The sequence below is a fragment of the Thunnus thynnus genome, chromosome 11, assembly GCF_963924715.1.
Source record: "Thunnus thynnus chromosome 11, fThuThy2.1, whole genome shotgun sequence".
NCBI classification, from domain to species: domain Eukaryota; kingdom Metazoa; phylum Chordata; class Actinopteri; order Scombriformes; family Scombridae; genus Thunnus; species Thunnus thynnus.
The window spans coordinates 22169513-22188518 of record NC_089527.1 but is presented as its reverse complement, the minus strand read 5'-3'; the positions used below and the strand labels follow the sequence as shown (position 1 = coordinate 22188518).

Sequence of the window (19006 nt, the reverse complement as noted above, 5' to 3'; positions counted from 1 at the left end):
TGTACAACTATTGTAAAGATCTTTGGTTTCTTGATAAGATGTGACATATTAGTCAGGCCTATACTTTAAAAAAAAATGCATATATGTCCTTAATTTTGACACAGTATTTTCAAGCCATTTTTCTTCAAACTTACAAAAGCTTTTAATGGGAGTTAAAACACAACTTATTCCTGTAGATGTAAAGTATATTTGCCTCCTCAAAGACTGAGTAAAGCTCTTTAGCCGATGTACAACTGTAAAACATTTCAGAGGTTTTACCATTGTATTTGAAATTTTGTATTTTGACCTTATAAAAGAAAAAAAACTGTGGAGATGTCTTGTCTAACAGTAACAAAGTCTACCTAGGTACTTTTCTTTCCCAGCAAGCAATCTCACACACACCTGTTCCAGCTCCCAGCCTGACTCCTCCCAGGAAGACATTGCTGGCCAGAGCCTCCTTGTCCCACACAGTGAGCTCCAGGCAGACGTTGTTGAGGTCTCCTGGCTGCAGGCCACAGTACGTGAAGGTGTGGTTCCACTGTGGGTTCACTGTGCGTCGCTCCACTGCTGTCTTGTGCTTGGTTGACTTGTTGCTGTCAGGGAGCAGGTATCTGGGCAGGGGAACACAAATTTACTGTGCAATGCTCAGGCTGGTTCAGTAAATCACATCACATACCAAACAAAGGAGCCTCTCACTCACCCTTTAACAAAAGGGTCAGAGGTTCCTCCAGACTTGACAGCAGTTAAGTTTTTGGCTCCTTTGACTAACAGCTCAACCATGCCCCCTTTAGGAAGCGTGAAGCTGCTCGTCTTCTTGCCTTTCAGGAAGCCTTTCTTCACTGAGGGAGTAAGGGAAGCAGACAGAGTGAAAGAATAAACAATCTTCACAGGTTCAGGTTTATTTATGTGACACTTAAAAAAACAAACAAGTCTGTCGTGAAACTTTAACACGCGCGTGAAAAAACGCATGAACAAAGACACACAGGCACCATGTATTGTTTGTACAGAGACAAGCATGAGTCGGGACACATACTTATGATAATGAGCTTTTTCAACAAAGAAAGAAGAAGCTGCATACAGCAAACTCTTTTGGATTTATGAGCTCTTTAAACACAAGTAGTAATATTTTGAACTTTGAAGAGTATAGACTCAGTAATTGGAACTATTTGGTCTATTTTTTTTTTTTACAACTGGATGATGGTTTAGCAGCAGCACGCTGCATTAGTGGGAGATACAGATCTGGAAAATTCTAACATAAGTTTCAGTAGTCATGTCTGGAAGATACTAGCACATAAACGACTTTCTTCAGGTCAGATGAGAGAAGCTAACTTGTGGCCTGCTTGCGGGACAGTCATTATAAACGTACCATGTGCAGCTCAACATTGTTTAAACTCTATTTTATATTTGAGTGAGATACAAAAGTCTCAAAATATACTTCACATTACAGAATGAATTAGGGGAAAATGTTTCCAACATGGAGTCTTGGATTTGAATATTTTACTCAAATGTATATGTCATACAGCCAACATTAAGAGCTGAAACAAGCTGATACACAGCGTGGAATAAGATTTTTGAATAACTTTAAAGCTACATAAGAGAAAAGCTGCCACCTAACTTTGTCTGTCTTTCAAAATTTAGATATTATAAATTGACGGTAATTATCAGAGCAGTTGTTTAATCTCTTAAAAGTCCAGACAGAGTTTAACACAATGTGAGGTAGAACATTATATACAATATAATAAATAGTACAATAGTCATCACAGTTATGAATGTACCTTGTACTTGGTCCAGCGGCAGCGTGAGGTTCTTCTCTGCAGGTATATACTTCAACACGACGGTCAGTTCTCCTTTGTACTGCATTGTGGAGTCGATACTGCTCTCCAACTACATAAACGACATCCACAAACCTCTCAAACACTTTGTCTTTGTGTGTGTTTGTATGATATAAAAAAAGACAACAACGTGTGCACATGCTGGAGCACTAGTTCCTACCTTGGGCTGCAGAGCGTACCACTCCTCTATTTGGGAATCAAACTCCCAGGAGTCAAAGGTCAGCTCCACTTCTCCCAGGAAGCTGTTGTGTCCAAATCGATCGTGGTGCCACACAGAGACTTGCAGTGTTCGTGTCTCCAGCTGCGAGTGGCTGATCACGTACTACACCACACAGGAAAAAAAACATAACTCAATGACAAAGATCTCAATTGACGTGTGTAGTACACAGAGTAATTGTGTTCATTGGGATTTTCAGCCACTGACCCTCAGATTCTCATTGAAAACAGGGTTAATGGTGTTGGCCTTCATGCTCGTCTTCCTCTTGCTCTGCCGTGATGTATCTGGGAGCAGGTAAGTCTTCACATAACTGCCATGAAACAGACACAGTGACTCACTCAAGCTCCATAGGAGGAGATGAACATTTGTCCTTGTTCATACCTACAACGTGATAGATTAGCAACACCTACTTTATTACAGTTGATGCCTGTCCAGCCGATACTGAATGATACTTCTTCTTTTTTTTTTTTAACATAAACACATAGCATTTACAGCATTTTTTAAAATCAAGAATCCTCCCAATGTAGTTATTAAAGCACTGATAGGAAGATTAAGATATGACAGCTGACCAATCAATGTTATTATTAAAGATGACAGTGACAATTAATACAACAGTAAATATATAACAGAAAACTGGAAAATGAACCATTATAAATACTTATTTAAAAAAAACAAAACTCCTGTATATTAAACTTGGATTAAAGGAAAATATATTGTGAAATATGTTTGCTCTCTTACTAAGAGTTAGATGAAAAGGTTGATAAGAATTTAATCTCTGTGTGTTTAATACAGAGGTAAGTGTGTTGTAATATAGTTATACAGTATCAATATCTTGACTGGCTATTATTATGGCTATCTTATCTATTCATATATTATCAGTTTATTGACATATGCATACTTGATAGACTGAAGCCCTTTTATTATTTCTTGATATGCAGATGACCTACTAACTTTTAATGTTGGCTTATTAGGTGCAGAAAAAAGCGTCATTTAATTTAACTTCAATAACATTTATAACTGCAAACTTGATGGCCAAATAAAATGTGTGCTTATCGTTGGCTTATAACTGATCTATAAAGCATTATCAAAGACATTTGTTACAATTTATAAACCCTATATAAAGGGTTTTGTATTAGAGCGTCGTACTGTCCAAACACTTCAGGGTACAGTGACTGTATGCAACTTCAAAGTCTTGACCTCATTGTGAAGTTACCGGCTTTGATTACAAAGATACACGATAAATAAGGCAATTTTGTTGTTGGATGGTGTTTTTCCTTCTTTTTTTCAAGGCTAGCTGTTTCCCCTTACTTCCAGTCTTTGTGCTAAGCTAGGCTAAATGCCCTTGACCAATGTCACTACTGAACACACAGAGAAGAAATTGATATAAAATTTCTCATTTACAGTAAAAGGTAAGACAGTGAACAGTGAGTATTTCCCCTCTGAGAACTTCTTTCATATGAATGATGGTCATTTATACATAAAAAAAGAAGCCCATAACACTTTTATTGCTGTCATTTACTGCACTGCATTTTGTTTTTGCATTTGCTAACATGCCAATAATGAAAAATCTGTGATGAGCAAATATAGCCGTTAATATCAGTCCTAATAATACTGTTTATTGGACAAGCTGCAGGTACTTGTTATCCTGGTATGTTTGTTTTGTGTGTTTGTGCGCATGTGTGTGTGTGTGTATGTGTGTGCATGCGCTCTTACGCATCTGTGCGTTGCCTCCTCTCATCTCCTGTTGCCAGGTTGTGACACTCTTTCACCAGGACATTGAGAGCGCCTGTTTTGTAGCTGTAGCTGATTTTCAGCAGGATCTCACCACTCACCCTGGCGTTGCCATAGTCACCAGTCTCACTGTACATGCTCATCATGCTGTTTATGCTACTCTGTTAGGGCAAAGAAAAGAGATGGAGCGGTAGATAATGGTCGGTGAAGAGGTCAAAGCAAGAAAAGAGCTGAAGAGGTAAGAAAAGAAAACAGCAACACATGAGGTATGATGTGAAATCACTTGATGAACATGAATGGAATAAAATCTGCAGCAATACGCTTTAAATTCAAGTTTTACACAGAAGGATATATGGACTATTTAGACCATAGTATATATATATTATATAGACTATATACTGAATTAAAAGATTCAGTGGTCTGCTGGAAATATAAGGGAGATGAGGGTATTCTAGTGTGAAAAGGGCATTCCTGAAAGGGAAGTGAGGCTTCCTTTGATGAATAAAGGTCACTGAGTTTAACATTTGCAATGTGGACGGAAATCCAACAATTCTGCATGAAAATTTTCTATTCTGTTCCTAAACAAAAGTATTATCTGTGTTTCTGTGCCTCCTTTTCAGGAAAGTGTGATGAGTTAAGAAAGGCATTTGAAAGGATGTGATGTTTCTAATGGTGCATTATGCATTTTCTTTTATAAATGCATAAGTCTAAATGTGAGGCACACTGATGACATTGAGTTCTATGTGGGATTTATATTCTTATAGTTTGTTTCCATATTGTATGTTTTTTTCTTTTATTTTCCTCTCTAAGAAGACCACTTTGATGTATTTTAGTCGACCCCTCTTGTTTGTTTTTGTGTTTGAGTGAGGCGGAGAGAAGCCACTGGAGGAAATTATCTGTATTTACTCATCAGATTTCAGTTGTTGATGTCTTGCTTGTATTGTAGACTAAAAATTGCAAGGCTGCAGCTAATAATTATTTCCACTACTGATCAACCTGCCAATTATTTTCTTGATGAATCATTTAGTCTATGAAATGTTAGAAAATTGAGTCTTAAAATTGTTTGTTTTTTCTGACCAACAATCCAAAACCCAAAACTCATTAAATTTACAATCACATAAAACAAAGAAACACTGAAAATTCTCACCACCGAGAAGCTGAAACTACATCATTTCTTGCATGTTTGTTTTAAAAATGACTTAATCGATTATCAAAATAGTTTCAGATTATTTTTTCTGTTTTCTGTTTCTGTTAAAACGACTAATAAATTAATCACCTGATGGTTTCACCTCTAAATACACCCAAAACATATTATTTGAAATTTCTGTCAAATAATAAGCGGCTTAGATAAGACGAATGTGAAGAATAAGTGTATAATCATAAGACGAAAGAGGAAATTAACAGAAACCCAAAACACAAAATGAGCAAAATAAAGTGAAAAACTTTTAATTGTGGTGTTTGTCAGAAGAGAGATAACTGCTTGTCTTGTGGACAACACATAAATTATTCTGGCTCCATCATTACCAGTAACACCCAATAAGTCGCATATATCTGTCCGAGTACCTCCTGTGTTTCACAGATTGTCAAAACTTCCTACACCACAAACTAGACAGCTCTGTGACTACATTGTACTACCTCATATTGTGCACCTGCAAAACCTATTTAATGAACAAAAGACTCAAAACCATTACAACCACAGCAGATAATTGTGTCTGGAAAATGTCACTGGAGACAGACGAACATATCTGTCGTAGCCCTGGACAGGATATAACTGGTATAATCCACTGATAATAATATTGCTGTCCAGAGAGCGCTAAAGTCACAAAGCCAGCACTGAACCACACTGTGCCTCTTCTACTGTGAAGTCTTCCTCATTTATTTCCTGCAGGGAGCCGGTGTGATAAATGACTAGTTTAATGTGAGGAGCTTAGACTTAACAGAAATAGATGTAGCTGGTAGTTTGATATGGCATGTATCTGCACAAATACACACGCTCACAACACAACATGCTAAATATGATGCTACAAAAACTGGTTTATTAATTATTTATCAGTATATATTATTAATATTGTATGTAATATTTGTGCTTTGATGCTGCTGCTGCATGTTTATTGTTCTATAATGTAACGGTGAATAATGAATACATGCAATAACTGCATGCACAAATGCGGAAGGGGAGACTTACAGTCTCAGCATCCGAGTCGGGGACATTGAGGTAGCCCCACCTTCGCTCTGAGCCAGGAGTGGAAGACTAGCAGCCGATTCATTTCAGAGATACGGAGATAAACAGGGGAAGGATAGAGATGAAACAAGGGAAGTAGAGAGAACTGAGCCGCTTGATGTGTTAGTGGTAGAGACAGACCCCCAAGCACAGACCCACAGTCACCGAGGAGGAGCTGCAGAAACCCCGTCTCCAGCAGCACAGCCAGGAACCACATTACACACGGTTACCATGGTGATTATCAGCTGAAACCACAGAGATTATAACTCATCTGGAATCGGCTGTGAAATCAACATGAAGCTCACTGGACACACACACGCATATGTTTCAACAGCCAGAACGGGGAAAGAATATTATGTGTATCAAATTATAATTTATTCTCATATTTTTCTAATTCGTTTCCAAATTCAACTCAAAAGAAACAACTTTTATCCTGTCACTTAAGAATAGATATTTGTTGCGCTCTACTATAGGAACACTTAAAGTGCCCCTATTTAGCATTTATAAGCAGTATACAAACAGTTAATAAATGGTTTATAACAGACTATAATGTAGTTGTAAGCAGGTATAAGTGTTTATTAATGTATTTTTCTACAACTATCGTATAAATCCTACTGTGGACGTCCATAACTGGACACCGGTATATAACCAGATAATGAACAACAATACACTAAAATACAGTGGTAATAATATAAAATATCTTCATATGAGAGTTGTTGACAAATACTGTGTAGTGATAAACACTTCAAATGTGTTCTTATATGTGCTTATTAATACATTATAGTGAGTTATAAACCATTTATCAAATGTTTATATAGTGTTTATAAATGCTAAATAGGGGACTTAAAGTGTAAAAGCTGCTAATTTATGTTCACCATCTTATTTTGGTGTGTCAGCATGATGACTTTTGCTATCTAGCACTAAATACAAAGTACAGCTTATGTTAAGTTTTGCAGGTATTTAGTCATAAATCAAAATACAAATGAAAACTTTGACCTGATGATGGCGCTAGATGAAAAGTCAGGGGATCATCAAAGTGATTACATTTCATCCTGAGGGGGACATGAATGTGTCTACCAATTTCATAGAAATCCATCCAATAGTTGTCAAGACATTTCATTGCCTTCCCTACAGCCACACCACTAGTGTGGGTAAACAGTAAAGGTTGTAAAACAGTGAACAAGTAATAGAAACTGCACTATTAAATAAATGGCACCAACACTACGTCAGTTATGCTTTCATTATATCCGCCCCAAAGCCCTCCACGAACTGAATCATGTAACAGTGGGCAGAGCAAATTATTCATTATCAGACACTGCTATCTGCATAATGTCACTCATCGCCTACTTCCACTTCCATTCATACAGCCAACAGCAGCTCAATGACGGTTGTTAGTCATTTATGAGATGACATGATAAATGTCAGACAGGCACGACGTCTGTCTCGCCTGTTTAACTATGGAGTTCTCGAATTTCACACACACACACACACACACAAATAGCTGGAACAATGAACACGGTATGAGTCATGAAATAAGCCAATTATTTACACTGTTTGAAGACCTGTATTTTCTGCCAGACTGAGCACTTTCTTGCACTTTCTTGTTGGTTGTGAAGGTGTCCAGTAGAAAGTAAGATGTGTGACCAAGTTAACTGTGCTCAAGTCCTGCATTTGTGTCACGTGTAAAAGTGTGAGCGCATATTTTCTCACTTATCCCGAGTATGTGTAGCATTTAGCCGTGCAAAAAATGTTACTGAATATTACATTTTATAAAATCAACAGCCACATCTGTCTCCAGAATTCGTCCCTGTTACTCTGGGCCATCAACAGTTCAGACGGGAACTATTTCTTCTGTTTTGCTATTCGGGGGTAGCAGAACAAGCTCAAAACACAACAGTGACATTTTAAAGTTGATATGACAACAACATTTTATATTTACACAACCAGAGCAACATTAGCATCATGTTTGTGCCCATCTGACAAATTTAAGTCCAATTTTCACTCATTCTAGCTCATATTTGGCTCTTTAGCTGCTAAATGCTCCACTATGTTCACCAGCTAGTCGCTAACTGTCGGTGCAGGGCAGGTACACACTAAAAATCACTGGGTTCAAATTTTACCCAGTTTGGGTCAATATAGCACAGACACAGTAATGTTACCCTGGAAGCCACTCAAGACAACAGCTTGTTTTGACCCAGTTTTAGTGTTATTAGACTAAAGTTTGTAATCTACTCTACTCTTTTTAAAGTTACATGTCACAGTTTGTTATTGATTGTTAATAACTTGTATATCTTTTGAATGTAATTTGCACATTGTTTTGTACAAGAAACAATACATTTGTGAAAGTTTTTAGCTCAAGTTTGTTAAGTTCACCCAATGTTGTATGAGTGCCGTGTTGACCCACACTGGGTAAAATTTTAACCAAATGATTTTGAATGTGTAGCACTGTGGTGTTATAACAAACACTTCCAAATGTAGCCAAAAAAATCACGCAGATGAGAGCGGTGAGAGTGAACCAAAACAGTGCAGTTCAAAACCCGAACAATGAGCTGGAATATGCTTCAAACACTCTGTAATGCCGAGAGGAACTGCAGATTCAGGTGATATTTCTCTGTGGGTTTGTCACTACGAGCCACAGCTTTCATATTACACTTCCTTCTTTTGATTCAATGCTAATATAAAAATATAATTAGTCCCACTTTAAATGTAATTTTTCATTCCCGTGAGCATCACAAAAGAAATGTAATTGTTTTTGGGTGAAGGCAGAAATCTGACAGACAAATATCTCAAACCCAGCACAAAAAAAACAAACCATCTACTTAACTACACACCAATAAAGGTAAATGAGAAAATATGTGTTTTGGTAACGTGGGTGACTCGACTCTATATTGTGATAAAAACTACAAAACCTTTAAAAAACTACGTACAATGAATTTTCTACAAACTTACACAGAGCACAGAACATATACTCCATTGACCTACATTACAACATGTTTCTGCAACACTTTTTACATTATCATACTACAAGACAAGTTAGTTTATGTAAATGCAGCAGCCCTCAGAAGCGTGTATGCGTGACACAAGCCGGCCTGAAAGCTCACATTATATTTACACTGTCAACACTAGAACAGAGACACCTGACTCACCCATCAGGTGATGGTGAGTATGTGTGTGTGTACAGAGTGTGCGTGTATGTGTTTGTACTGTATATGAGCATACGGGACTTCCTTGAATCTGTTTCTGATAATTTTGTGTTTGTACTAGCTTAAACATGGGTGTTACCGTTGACACTGCAACGCTAAGACGTCGGCCGGGAGTCTGGCTGTGGGCTGACATCAGGGCATCAATGTCTTCCTCCGCATCCTCATCAGAAAACTCCTATGAAGGACAACATTCAGATTTAATCAAAGGGGAGATGGCATCTGGGAAGCTGGCCAACGCATCTTTGTACTTGCACAGTTTTCGACGGAGCGGCTCTGTGTGGGTGGATGCAGCCAGCTTCCTTAAACTCAATGAGACAAATGAGGACAGAGTGTGGTAATTTGTTTACTCATTTTTCATGCAAAATAATCACAATGTCACTGGGTTTACAGTAAACTTGTGAGTATGAATGGATGAGTATGTTTGTTTTTAAATTGTCTGTTTTTGTGCGTGTCTGAGTATGTGCCAGTGTGTCTATCGGACACTTTGAATGCAAATGAACACAGACAAAGCAGTGCTATACTGACTGTCAGATCCTCCACCTGTTTTCAGCCTACAGCCATTTAGATGCTCGTCATGCTCTTTGAAGTGAGCTCTGAGATGAAATTAACATTCAGCCCCACATCTGATGCATCACGCTGATTTCATTCGCCCACAGATTTCGAGCCAGATATGGATTCATAGTATAGTAGATGTGTAGATTTAAAAGGGACATCAACTGAAAAATCAAAGGGTCTCAAGGCCTTTGCTGTGATTGTGGTCTGTGGGGAGGTTGTTGCAGAAATCAAATGTGTGATCATGGATTGATGCTGCTTACTGTTTCATTAAGCCCGGGGACTGAACGGCTTCTGAGACTGAAGGCGTCGTCACTGGGTTCAGAACCAGGAGCTGACAGGTCCATCTCTGAGCGACTGTGATCTGGTGGAGGCAGGGAGATGAGGAATGCAGAGGGGGAGTAAGACAAAAAAAAAAAAAGAAAGCAGTTTCAAAGATGCTGTCTGAAGATTGAGGAACCAGAAGGCAGGCAGTGAGAAACAGAAGCACGCAGTGCACATAGAGGGCAGATACTAATGATTACCACCATGTTTTCTGCTTAGACAAATGTGAACATCATGAACATGTGCAAAGGTACTGCCCATAATTATGATAGTATTAATAATAATGTGCTAGAAATGCAACTCAAAGCAATTTACATTAAGAGAAAACTGAGAACAATTAGAAAGGGCTGATCATTTAAAGGAATAGTTCAACACTTTTTAAAATATATTTCATTACTTTCTTGTCAAGAGTTAGACAAGATACCAACTCTCATGTCTTTGCATCAAAAATTTTCAAGTCTTACTCAAAACAACAGTCAGGTGCCCACATGAACACTGAAAGAGTTTTTCCTTGCTGTAATCATTCCTCCTGTTCATACTGGCTGTTAAAAGATCCCCTTCAAATGTGCTTCCAATGTAAGTGATAGGGGCCAAAATTCACAGTGTGTCCACACAGTCATTTTATGTAAAAATGCATTTAAAAGTTGATCTAAAGCTTATATGAGGCTTCAGCAGTCTGAGTTAGTCATATCAGTGGATACCTGCCACATTTACAGTCTTTTTAGCATCAAATTACCTCTTTCTGTTTCCTCGGACAGTGTTTTCCTGTTGAGCTGCAGTGGAAGTAAAGTAATAAAAATACTGTAACATTGAAGGATTTCTACCTGATTTGACTAATTTGGACAGTTGAAGCTTCATATTAGCTTCAGATAAACTTTTAAAGGCAGCTGATTCTACAGCAGCAGGAGAACTGGATGAAGTAATAAAAGACTTTCCAAGATGTGAAATCCAGATATCAATTTACCAAGGGCTTTGTCAATGAGCTGTGGGCAGATAAAAAGAATGAAAGAAATCGAAAATGAAATTGACAAATCAAGAACAGAACTTGATGAAGTGATCTCAAAGCTGGACTTAATAGAGAATCAATAAAGAAGGAGCAACATCATCGTGGACGGAATAACAGATGAGAAAGGGGAGACTTGGGAGACATCAGAAAAGAAAGTTAGATCCATTCTGAAGAAAAACCGAGGAGGATAGTTTTCAATCAAATTCAACATTATTTTCTTAGCATTGAGCTAATTTGGATGGTGGAAGAATGGAAACTGAATGTGCCCACAGAGTGGGGCAGTTTCAGGAACAAGGCAAATCATTGTCAAACAGCTGAGATTTACAGGACACAAGACACAAGCACTTCTCTCACACCTAGGGCACTGTATGGTTGTGTGGTCCTGCGCAGCAAAAAAAGATATCAAAGATATCAAGATATCGAAATACTCCTGCTTGCACAAAATAGAGCCGCAAGACGAGCTCTTCACTGCTCTTTTAAAACTAATGTCACAAAGATGCACCGCAGTCTGTCATGGCTGACCATTAAGGCTAAATTATAATCCAGTCCTTTCATTTTTGTCCGAAATGCAATCGTAGATGGAAAACTGGAGTTCTTCACAGAACAACTTGTACAGACAGGTCTAAAATACAATCATAAAACTAGACAGGTCAGCATGGATCATCTTGATGTTCTAAAGTCGAAAACAAATCAACTTAAAACTTAGTCATTTATAGAGCCTCCAGCCAGTGGAACTCATTACCTACACACATTAAACAAATCAGAAGCAAATACCTATTAAACTAAAGAGAGAGACCACACAACAAGAATGATGCCACCTGCTATGATGTTTTATTTGGGATTTCAACTAATAAGTTCGTCTGATAACCTCTGTACATGCATTAAGTTATATAGATTTTGATCACTTTGACTTTTAATTATGTAATTTTTGTGTAGACTGATGGGGTGCAAGTTGATGTTTGTATGTCTGTTTGTATGTCTGTATGCTGTCAGTGTTTGTATAAATTTGTGTGGACCACAGGAAGATTAGCAACAATGGTAATAAAAGCTAATGGGGATTCAAACAAAGAATAACGAATGATGCCAGCCTTGGCTTTCATGATTATTATACAAAATGTCGAGTGGCTTTTGGGTCTGTCTGAATTCATTTGGTAAGAGTACGTAGTCTATTTCAAATTATATTCTAATGACGCACACAGTGCAGTGTGTGTGTGTGTGTGTGTGTGTGTGTGTGTGTGTGTGTGTGTGTGTGTGTGTGTGTGTGTGTGTGTTTGTGAGAGAGAGATGGAGAGATAGAGAAACCTTAGATGTGGCTTGCACGTAGGCTATATTTTGTGCAGTGTGTGTGTGAAAGAGAGAGACTTTGCAGCATGTTTTGAAATTGGAGCTGGGTTGTTATGTTGGTTGTTGACTGCAAACTTAATATCTGATCTACATCATAGATTATATTCTCTTGAAAAGGAAATTCAAACTGTTATCTGTTTAGTTGCTTAGCTTACATACTTGTTTGTATCGTGGACTTAGAGCAGAACATGAACAGGCTTTTTTTTTTTTTTTTTTTTTTAAATATTATTAAAAACACTTAAACCCCAAAACTAATGTAGTTAGTTAACATTGTACTACTTAGCTTGGAAGTAATGCTTAATTACTACTGTAGTAAGCTAGTTAGCCAGACATGCTAACAATGGCAGTTTACCTTAGAGCAGATAAACACACTCTTTACACTTATACTCTAGTGTTTTTTGGTCTTAAAATGGATTTTAAAAAGAAATCATATGCATAAAACAAATTAAATGTTTATTATGAAGCTGGGAGGTGTGCCCCTACTTTCTTGAAGAGAGCTAGCGTAGCTGCTTCCACTCTCCTAAACAAAGCTCACAGTAAATCACCTCCATGGTGGCTCTATTCTCGTCTAACTCTCACAAACAATGTTAATTATAAACATATTTCCCAAAATATTGAAGAATTCTTTCAAAAGTAAGAAAAAAAACACAGCATATAGGAATAAAAGATAATGAGGGAAGTTGAAACTTGAAACTCAGAAGTGTAAATAATGTGCTTTCAGGAGGCACTTAAAAGCCTACATTGATGCTGCTGTCTTCAGAGGGAAACTGTTTTAGACTCTGGGTCTAAAACTGCAGAATACAGCTTTACAACAAGTCTTTGTCTGAGATTTTGAAACAGCGAGCAGCAGAATGTCTGAGGATCTGAGGACTCCTCCTGAGACAAACGTAACAAACATAATCTACCGCAGTCAGGCAAAAGTTGAATAAAACTTTAGACAACTATAGGATCTTAAAATCTATCCTAACAGGAAATATAATGTCACAAAACAATATGATTTCCTCTTATATACACTTTAATAAAAAGTATATATATTACTGAATATATGGCTTTACACATGTGTGGGTGTGAGCAGATCCCCCGTTAAACCCCAGCAGCAATTTTCCAGCTAATGGCACTAATAGGAGCCAATTTAAAATCTTGACACACTTCTTAGCAGCTGTTACAAGTGGAGATAAAGGGTCTGACGCTGAGAGAGACAAAGTGGGGGAGATTATACTTAAAAAAAGAGGGGAGTTCAACACATAAAAGTGCAACAGAAAGTGACGGGCCTGTGTAATAGTGTAATTTGTGCAGATGTGATATTTGCTCCTGACAAAAGGAGTAATTTTGTCCTGTACTTGATACTTAATAGTCCTGGTTAGACAGTCATTGTTAAACATCACCCTGATATGATACTGCTGCCTCTAAAACATGAAACTGTGACTCAGTTATCAAAATTATTGTATGTGAGCTGTGAAACTGTGAGACAAAAGCAGGCGTTCAGGATCAGTCATGTTTCTTGGCATGTGGTGCAAAAACCAAAAAAAAGTAGTTGAAACAGGAGGTGTGGGGTTTAACGGACAAACCTGAAGAGACCGAAGCCCTGGAAACAGAAATGGTCGGAGCGCCAGAATTCTTCCTGTGATTGCTGGCAGCTTTCTTCTCACTGTCGCTGGAGTGTAAACTGGCAACACTCTCTGCTCCGTCAGGCTGTGAGCAAACACAAAAGACACACACCCAAGCTGTTAAAATAACAATTTAATTCAGACAGTTTTGCTTTGTGTAATTCTACATGTGTGTGTTTGCGCATCAGTTGCTGACCCTGACCCTCCGGTTGTCGCTGGGAGTGGAGGATCTGTCCAGAGTTTGTGAACGCATGTTATTGGGTACAGTCGGCATCCCTGAGGACTCCAAAGCCACCGCACCACCACTGAAAACCACAAGTATAACATCAACAACAAGAATTTAACACCTGCGACATTCCCTTCAACATAAAATGACATCAATTCAAGTCTTTCATCGTCATGTAACACTCGAGGGAAGCTACCTGCCTAAGGCATAAGTAAGATTCAGATTCTTCACTCACTCTATTAAAAAATATCACTCAAATAGATGCTTTTTTTATGTGACTGAGCTCTTAATAAATGTCATTGCCATCCCACTTGATTCATCTTTAAATGTGTTTCTTTTTTAATCGCTTAAATTCTTTTGAAACCGCAGTTACAGCCTTGATGCCTCAAGTGTTCATTTTTCAGAGATATAACCCACTTATAAGCAATGTCTCCATTCACATGTTTCATACTGTAGAGACTGATACAAACCTTGCACCAGCGCTGAAAGAATGAATTTTGAGGCAATATCTGTTGTTGTCCAAACCCGATATATTATGTTTCGTCAAATGGGGATCTAAAAACATTTTTACTGTGTTAATGTAAAATTTTAAGGAGATATATTGAGCCATTGAGGAAGAGTTGTTTTTGCATATTCCATTCTTGTACTGCATGGTGTAACTGTTTAGATAATGAAAATTATTTGAAATGTTGTTGTTGTATGAACATTGATCACAGGGTTCGTGTTTCACTCTGTTTATTGGGAGCTTAGATGGACACCTGTTTGAACGTGGACTCGGAGCAGAGGGACCACTTCGTACACTCTGAGCTTCAACATCTGGGACAGATTTGACACTGATGTTGTCGACTCCGTTCTCTGGCTTCAAGTTGGGCCTGATGCCTTTTTTATCCAGCTTCATCCTTCTGCACACACACAAACACACACATACACAGAGACATTAGAGTCATTATTATAGAGCCATTACGCTGTCTCTCTCTGCTCCCTCTGCTTTATCAGGATGACCTCAGTGACTCAGCTCTACAGTTAAAATACAGAGGAAATATACTCTTGTCAGGTATGAACAACTATGGTACATAATTATACAGCAATTCTTTCTTTTTTCTTAGTTAGCAGAATATCTCAAAAACCTCTTGATAGATTTCAGTGAAATTTGGTGAACATTTAGGCATTTGGCCAAGTGATTTTTTTGTTGTTTTTGGTGGAGATCAAGGATTTTTGAAAAGGCTTCCTTACATGTAGAGTTTTTCACCATCTCAGAAACATTGGTGTGTTTTCCTTCTTTCATTCTATTGACTAATGATGACAGAGGAGGGTTGCACTCAGTGAAGATACAAGAAGTCAAAATCAGCCCTTCATCAGTATCACAACTGTGCAGTTCAGATGCCTCTTATATAATAGTAAAACACAGGTAATTTTACCCCTTTAAGGGGTAACTGCCATCACACCTAGCAAGGTGGTCAGATATTTACATAACAACCAATCTGAATCTAGAATTGTAACACAGAAGAAGACTGAAACTAGGCCACTATAATGAGAGCACCATCTACTAGACTTGCTAATTTAGGAAATCTCTTCACATATTAATGCAGATCCAAATAATAAATCACTTGTGTTTTTGCTGTTTCAGAGGCATCTGAACTGTATAGTTGTGACACTGATAAAGGCTGGAAAGCGACTCCTCTGTCATTAAAATGAATTGAAGGACATTTCTCTATTTTGTCTTTTACCACTATAATTATTTGGCTTCTTTAATATGAATCCCATGATTGGTTGTCACTGTTATTTGTGAATTTTGATACAGATATACATTCACATTAATTTCGAAATTTACAGAATTCAGAGTTTTTACATTTTGAAACAGTACACAGCATGCAGGAACACATTTTTTAAGTTTTCTGCAAAAAAGACACATTTAATAAAAATGATTTTAAAAAGTATTGTGTATGAATAAATTGTGATTGAGTGTTTCCTTAAATATAGGTCAGTATTAGTCAGTGACTCTTCAGCAGCCACCAGTCTGCTAAAATAATTGTAGCTGCTTGCGATTTTGAAATTGAAGTAATTCATTTTTTAAGACAGTTGAGTCATAACATATATATTAAATGTTCATTTGAACTGCACTGCACTTCATCTTTGTCTGCAGCCAAGATAAGGAGTGGTGTTAGCATGCAGAATCCAATTACTGATATGTTGCTTTACCAAATGTATTTTAAAATGTATTCATGGTCTGATAAAATCAAATGAGCATCCTCTTGATCTTCTCTGCTGCCTTTGTGCTGCAGTGTGCTCTGAACACACTGCAGACTTCTTTCAAATTTGCTTTGAGATGATTTTATAGTGTCTGCTTTTGTCACATTGTCATATTGTGTAATTCACTGAGTAAACCCTTTAACATTCAGTATAAGTATGTGTCTACATGAACATAAAGTGTAGACTTACCCTTTCTTTCTCATACCGTCCACAACATTGTGTAATACACCTCTGCTGGATTTTGGCGTGTCAGGTCTCTCTGGCTCAGAAGCAACTGACAAGTTCTCTGTAGACTTTTTGTCTGAGGCTTGTGATCAAAAACATCAAGAATCCATTAATAAAACCATCATATATCCTACACCACCTAAACTTCAAAACATACTTTCCACAGTGATCATTATGGTATTACACCTTTACAGTTGTCATTAGTGGTGAAACTCACTTGTCGGGCTGCTCATGATTGTCTGTTTAACCATGTCACTGCTCAGCACTCTCTGCTCAAAGCGCTTGGACCTCTCTTCCAGGAACCACTCTCCTGTAACAACCTTCAGCTCCCTGAAAACACATCGTACAACTCTATCAGACTGGAGGCGGCAGAGAATTGGCATGTCTCCTATTTCTGCCATTGATTTCTTATTGTGTGAATGTTGAATGTGCATAGTGACTGTAAGAGAAAGTCATGGCTAATTGATTCTGAAGAACAGACACCAAAGCTTGATGTTTACCAGAAATATTATGCCTAATAGTTCCATGGTAGCAGAGCTGAAATATCTCACATCACTTCTGTGTAAAGTACACTGATGAACAGTGTTAAAGGATATGGCTGAAAATTTTCTTTCTTTTCTATATTTTTCTTATTGTTGACAAATATCATGTCTAACAATGAACTGTACTACTACTTACAAGTATTGTGTGTGTATCCAAAGCCTGATATATTGTATTCCTCTGTACCGTAGACCTCTGTTGTTGTCCAAAAACTATTCAACACACATCAATGAGCCACACCGCTACACTAGATGGCATTTTCCTTGGCCTGTGAGATTAGGGTCACTGAAGTACTTCCTTGTACAGCAGAAGCTTCTACACATGTGTGGGAACGAAGTTCAGTTTACAGAACTTTGCTAGCTTGTTGTGCTGCATGTCACAACCTTGTGACTTTATTCTAAAGTTATTAATAATGTACAATGTGATACAAATTCAAGAAGTTGTGATATGTTGCACAACAAGCTTACTAAAGCTCTGTAAACATAAATCATGTCCTTGCACATGCTCAGTGGCGTCTGCCCACTAACTACTCTCTCTACTACTCTCCAGAGACTGAAAACTTGATTGCTGTTATTAGACTTTGGAGCTGTTTCTAAACAAACTAACTTAACTAAACTCTTCCAGGCCGAGGAGCATTTCACCCAGTGCAGCGGTGTGGCTCACTGATGTGTTTTAATAGGTTTTGGACAACAGTGGAGGTCCACAGCACAGACGAATGCGATATATCAGGCTTTGGATACAGACACAATGCTTGTAAGTGGGACTTATTAATTACTGGTTTGGCATTGCACATGAGATTTGTTGACAATAAGAAAATATAGATAATCGCCAGCCATATGTTTTAAAATGGGTTTTTTTGGGGATGTTTGTGCGAACCAGAAACACCTGAGGCCCTCACAGACAAATGGAGACAGATGTGGTGTCATTAACCATCTAATCCAAACCATCTGGAGTCCATTCCTCTTTTAAACACTAAATTGGTCTGGTCCCTGCAGGCATTACACTTACGAGATCTTGGCACAAACGTTACACTTCCACTGACGTCTCTTAGGAGTTGTAATGCGGCAGTCATTGCAGACACGCAGCTGACACTCCTCACAGAGCTCTCCACGGTCAAAGATCAGGCCCAAAGTCTTAGTGCAGCGAGCACACTGTCGCTCCCCCGACTCCTGAGGCCGACGGGAACCTCTCCGTTTGATCTCCAGCAATTCATTCTTCAGCTTCCTGTGGCAGAGAAACAGGAGTACACCAAAGGATACTGAGAAAAGCGAGAGACAGACAGACTCGAATGATAATGACTGACACTGAAGTCCTCACCGTATTCTCTTCTCCTCTCTTTTCCTCACTTTCTCGTCTTTCTGCAGCACCTTCAGGATCATTTCTCTTTCATGTTCCAGCAGAAAGGAGAGGTTCAGATCTTCCATGACCTGCTCCATTGGTCCTTCAGTCTCGGCCAACGAAATCAGCCAAGCAAAGATGTTGCATGGAGGAAGCCAGAAAGAACTACATTATGCTGTGATGTGTTCCCATTTCTGTTATGTTATGTTAACATTTGGGTTGTTGTTCTTTTAGTATGTGCATAGTCCAAACTTGTGATTCCAAAAAGCTCCCCGCGTCCCTCCAGTGTTTATCTTCTCTTTCTTGAGAAATCTCACAGGAGATGGCCACTCTCAGGAAACCTAGATGAGGTCAAACAGACAAAAGGGAAAGTCAACAAAATATGGCTGACACTAATAACTTCTAAACATC

At 38.2% G+C, this 19006-nt stretch overlaps 1 protein-coding gene across 4 annotated transcripts in view; it reads right to left on the bottom strand.

Annotated features, from left to right (window-relative positions):
* Positions 1 to 19006, bottom strand: part of sytl5 (synaptotagmin-like 5) — a 51136-nt gene that overhangs the window by 4150 nt on the left and 27980 nt on the right. For 2 of the 4 annotated variants that reach the window (XM_067603821.1, XM_067603822.1), the window contains exons 2-17: positions 18575 to 18936; positions 18266 to 18481; positions 16935 to 17047; positions 16682 to 16799; positions 15001 to 15144; positions 14213 to 14321; positions 13978 to 14101; positions 9999 to 10099; positions 9263 to 9358; positions 5945 to 6010; positions 3742 to 3920; positions 2236 to 2338; positions 1972 to 2133; positions 1755 to 1863; positions 680 to 818; positions 382 to 590 (exon numbers count right to left, since the gene is read on the bottom strand). In XM_067603821.1, coding sequence (XP_067459922.1) covers positions 382 to 590; positions 680 to 818; positions 1755 to 1863; positions 1972 to 2133; positions 2236 to 2338; positions 3742 to 3920; positions 5945 to 6010; positions 9263 to 9358; positions 9999 to 10099; positions 13978 to 14101; positions 14213 to 14321; positions 15001 to 15144; positions 16682 to 16799; positions 16935 to 17047; positions 18266 to 18481; positions 18575 to 18693 — 2107 coding nt within the window. In that variant the 5' untranslated portion in view covers positions 18694 to 18936. The remainder of the gene's footprint in view (positions 1 to 381; positions 591 to 679; positions 819 to 1754; positions 1864 to 1971; positions 2134 to 2235; positions 2339 to 3741; positions 3921 to 5944; positions 6011 to 9262; positions 9359 to 9998; positions 10100 to 13977; positions 14102 to 14212; positions 14322 to 15000; positions 15145 to 16681; positions 16800 to 16934; positions 17048 to 18265; positions 18482 to 18574; positions 18937 to 19006) is intronic. The other 2 variants (XM_067603823.1, XM_067603824.1) reach the window with 2 other exon arrangements.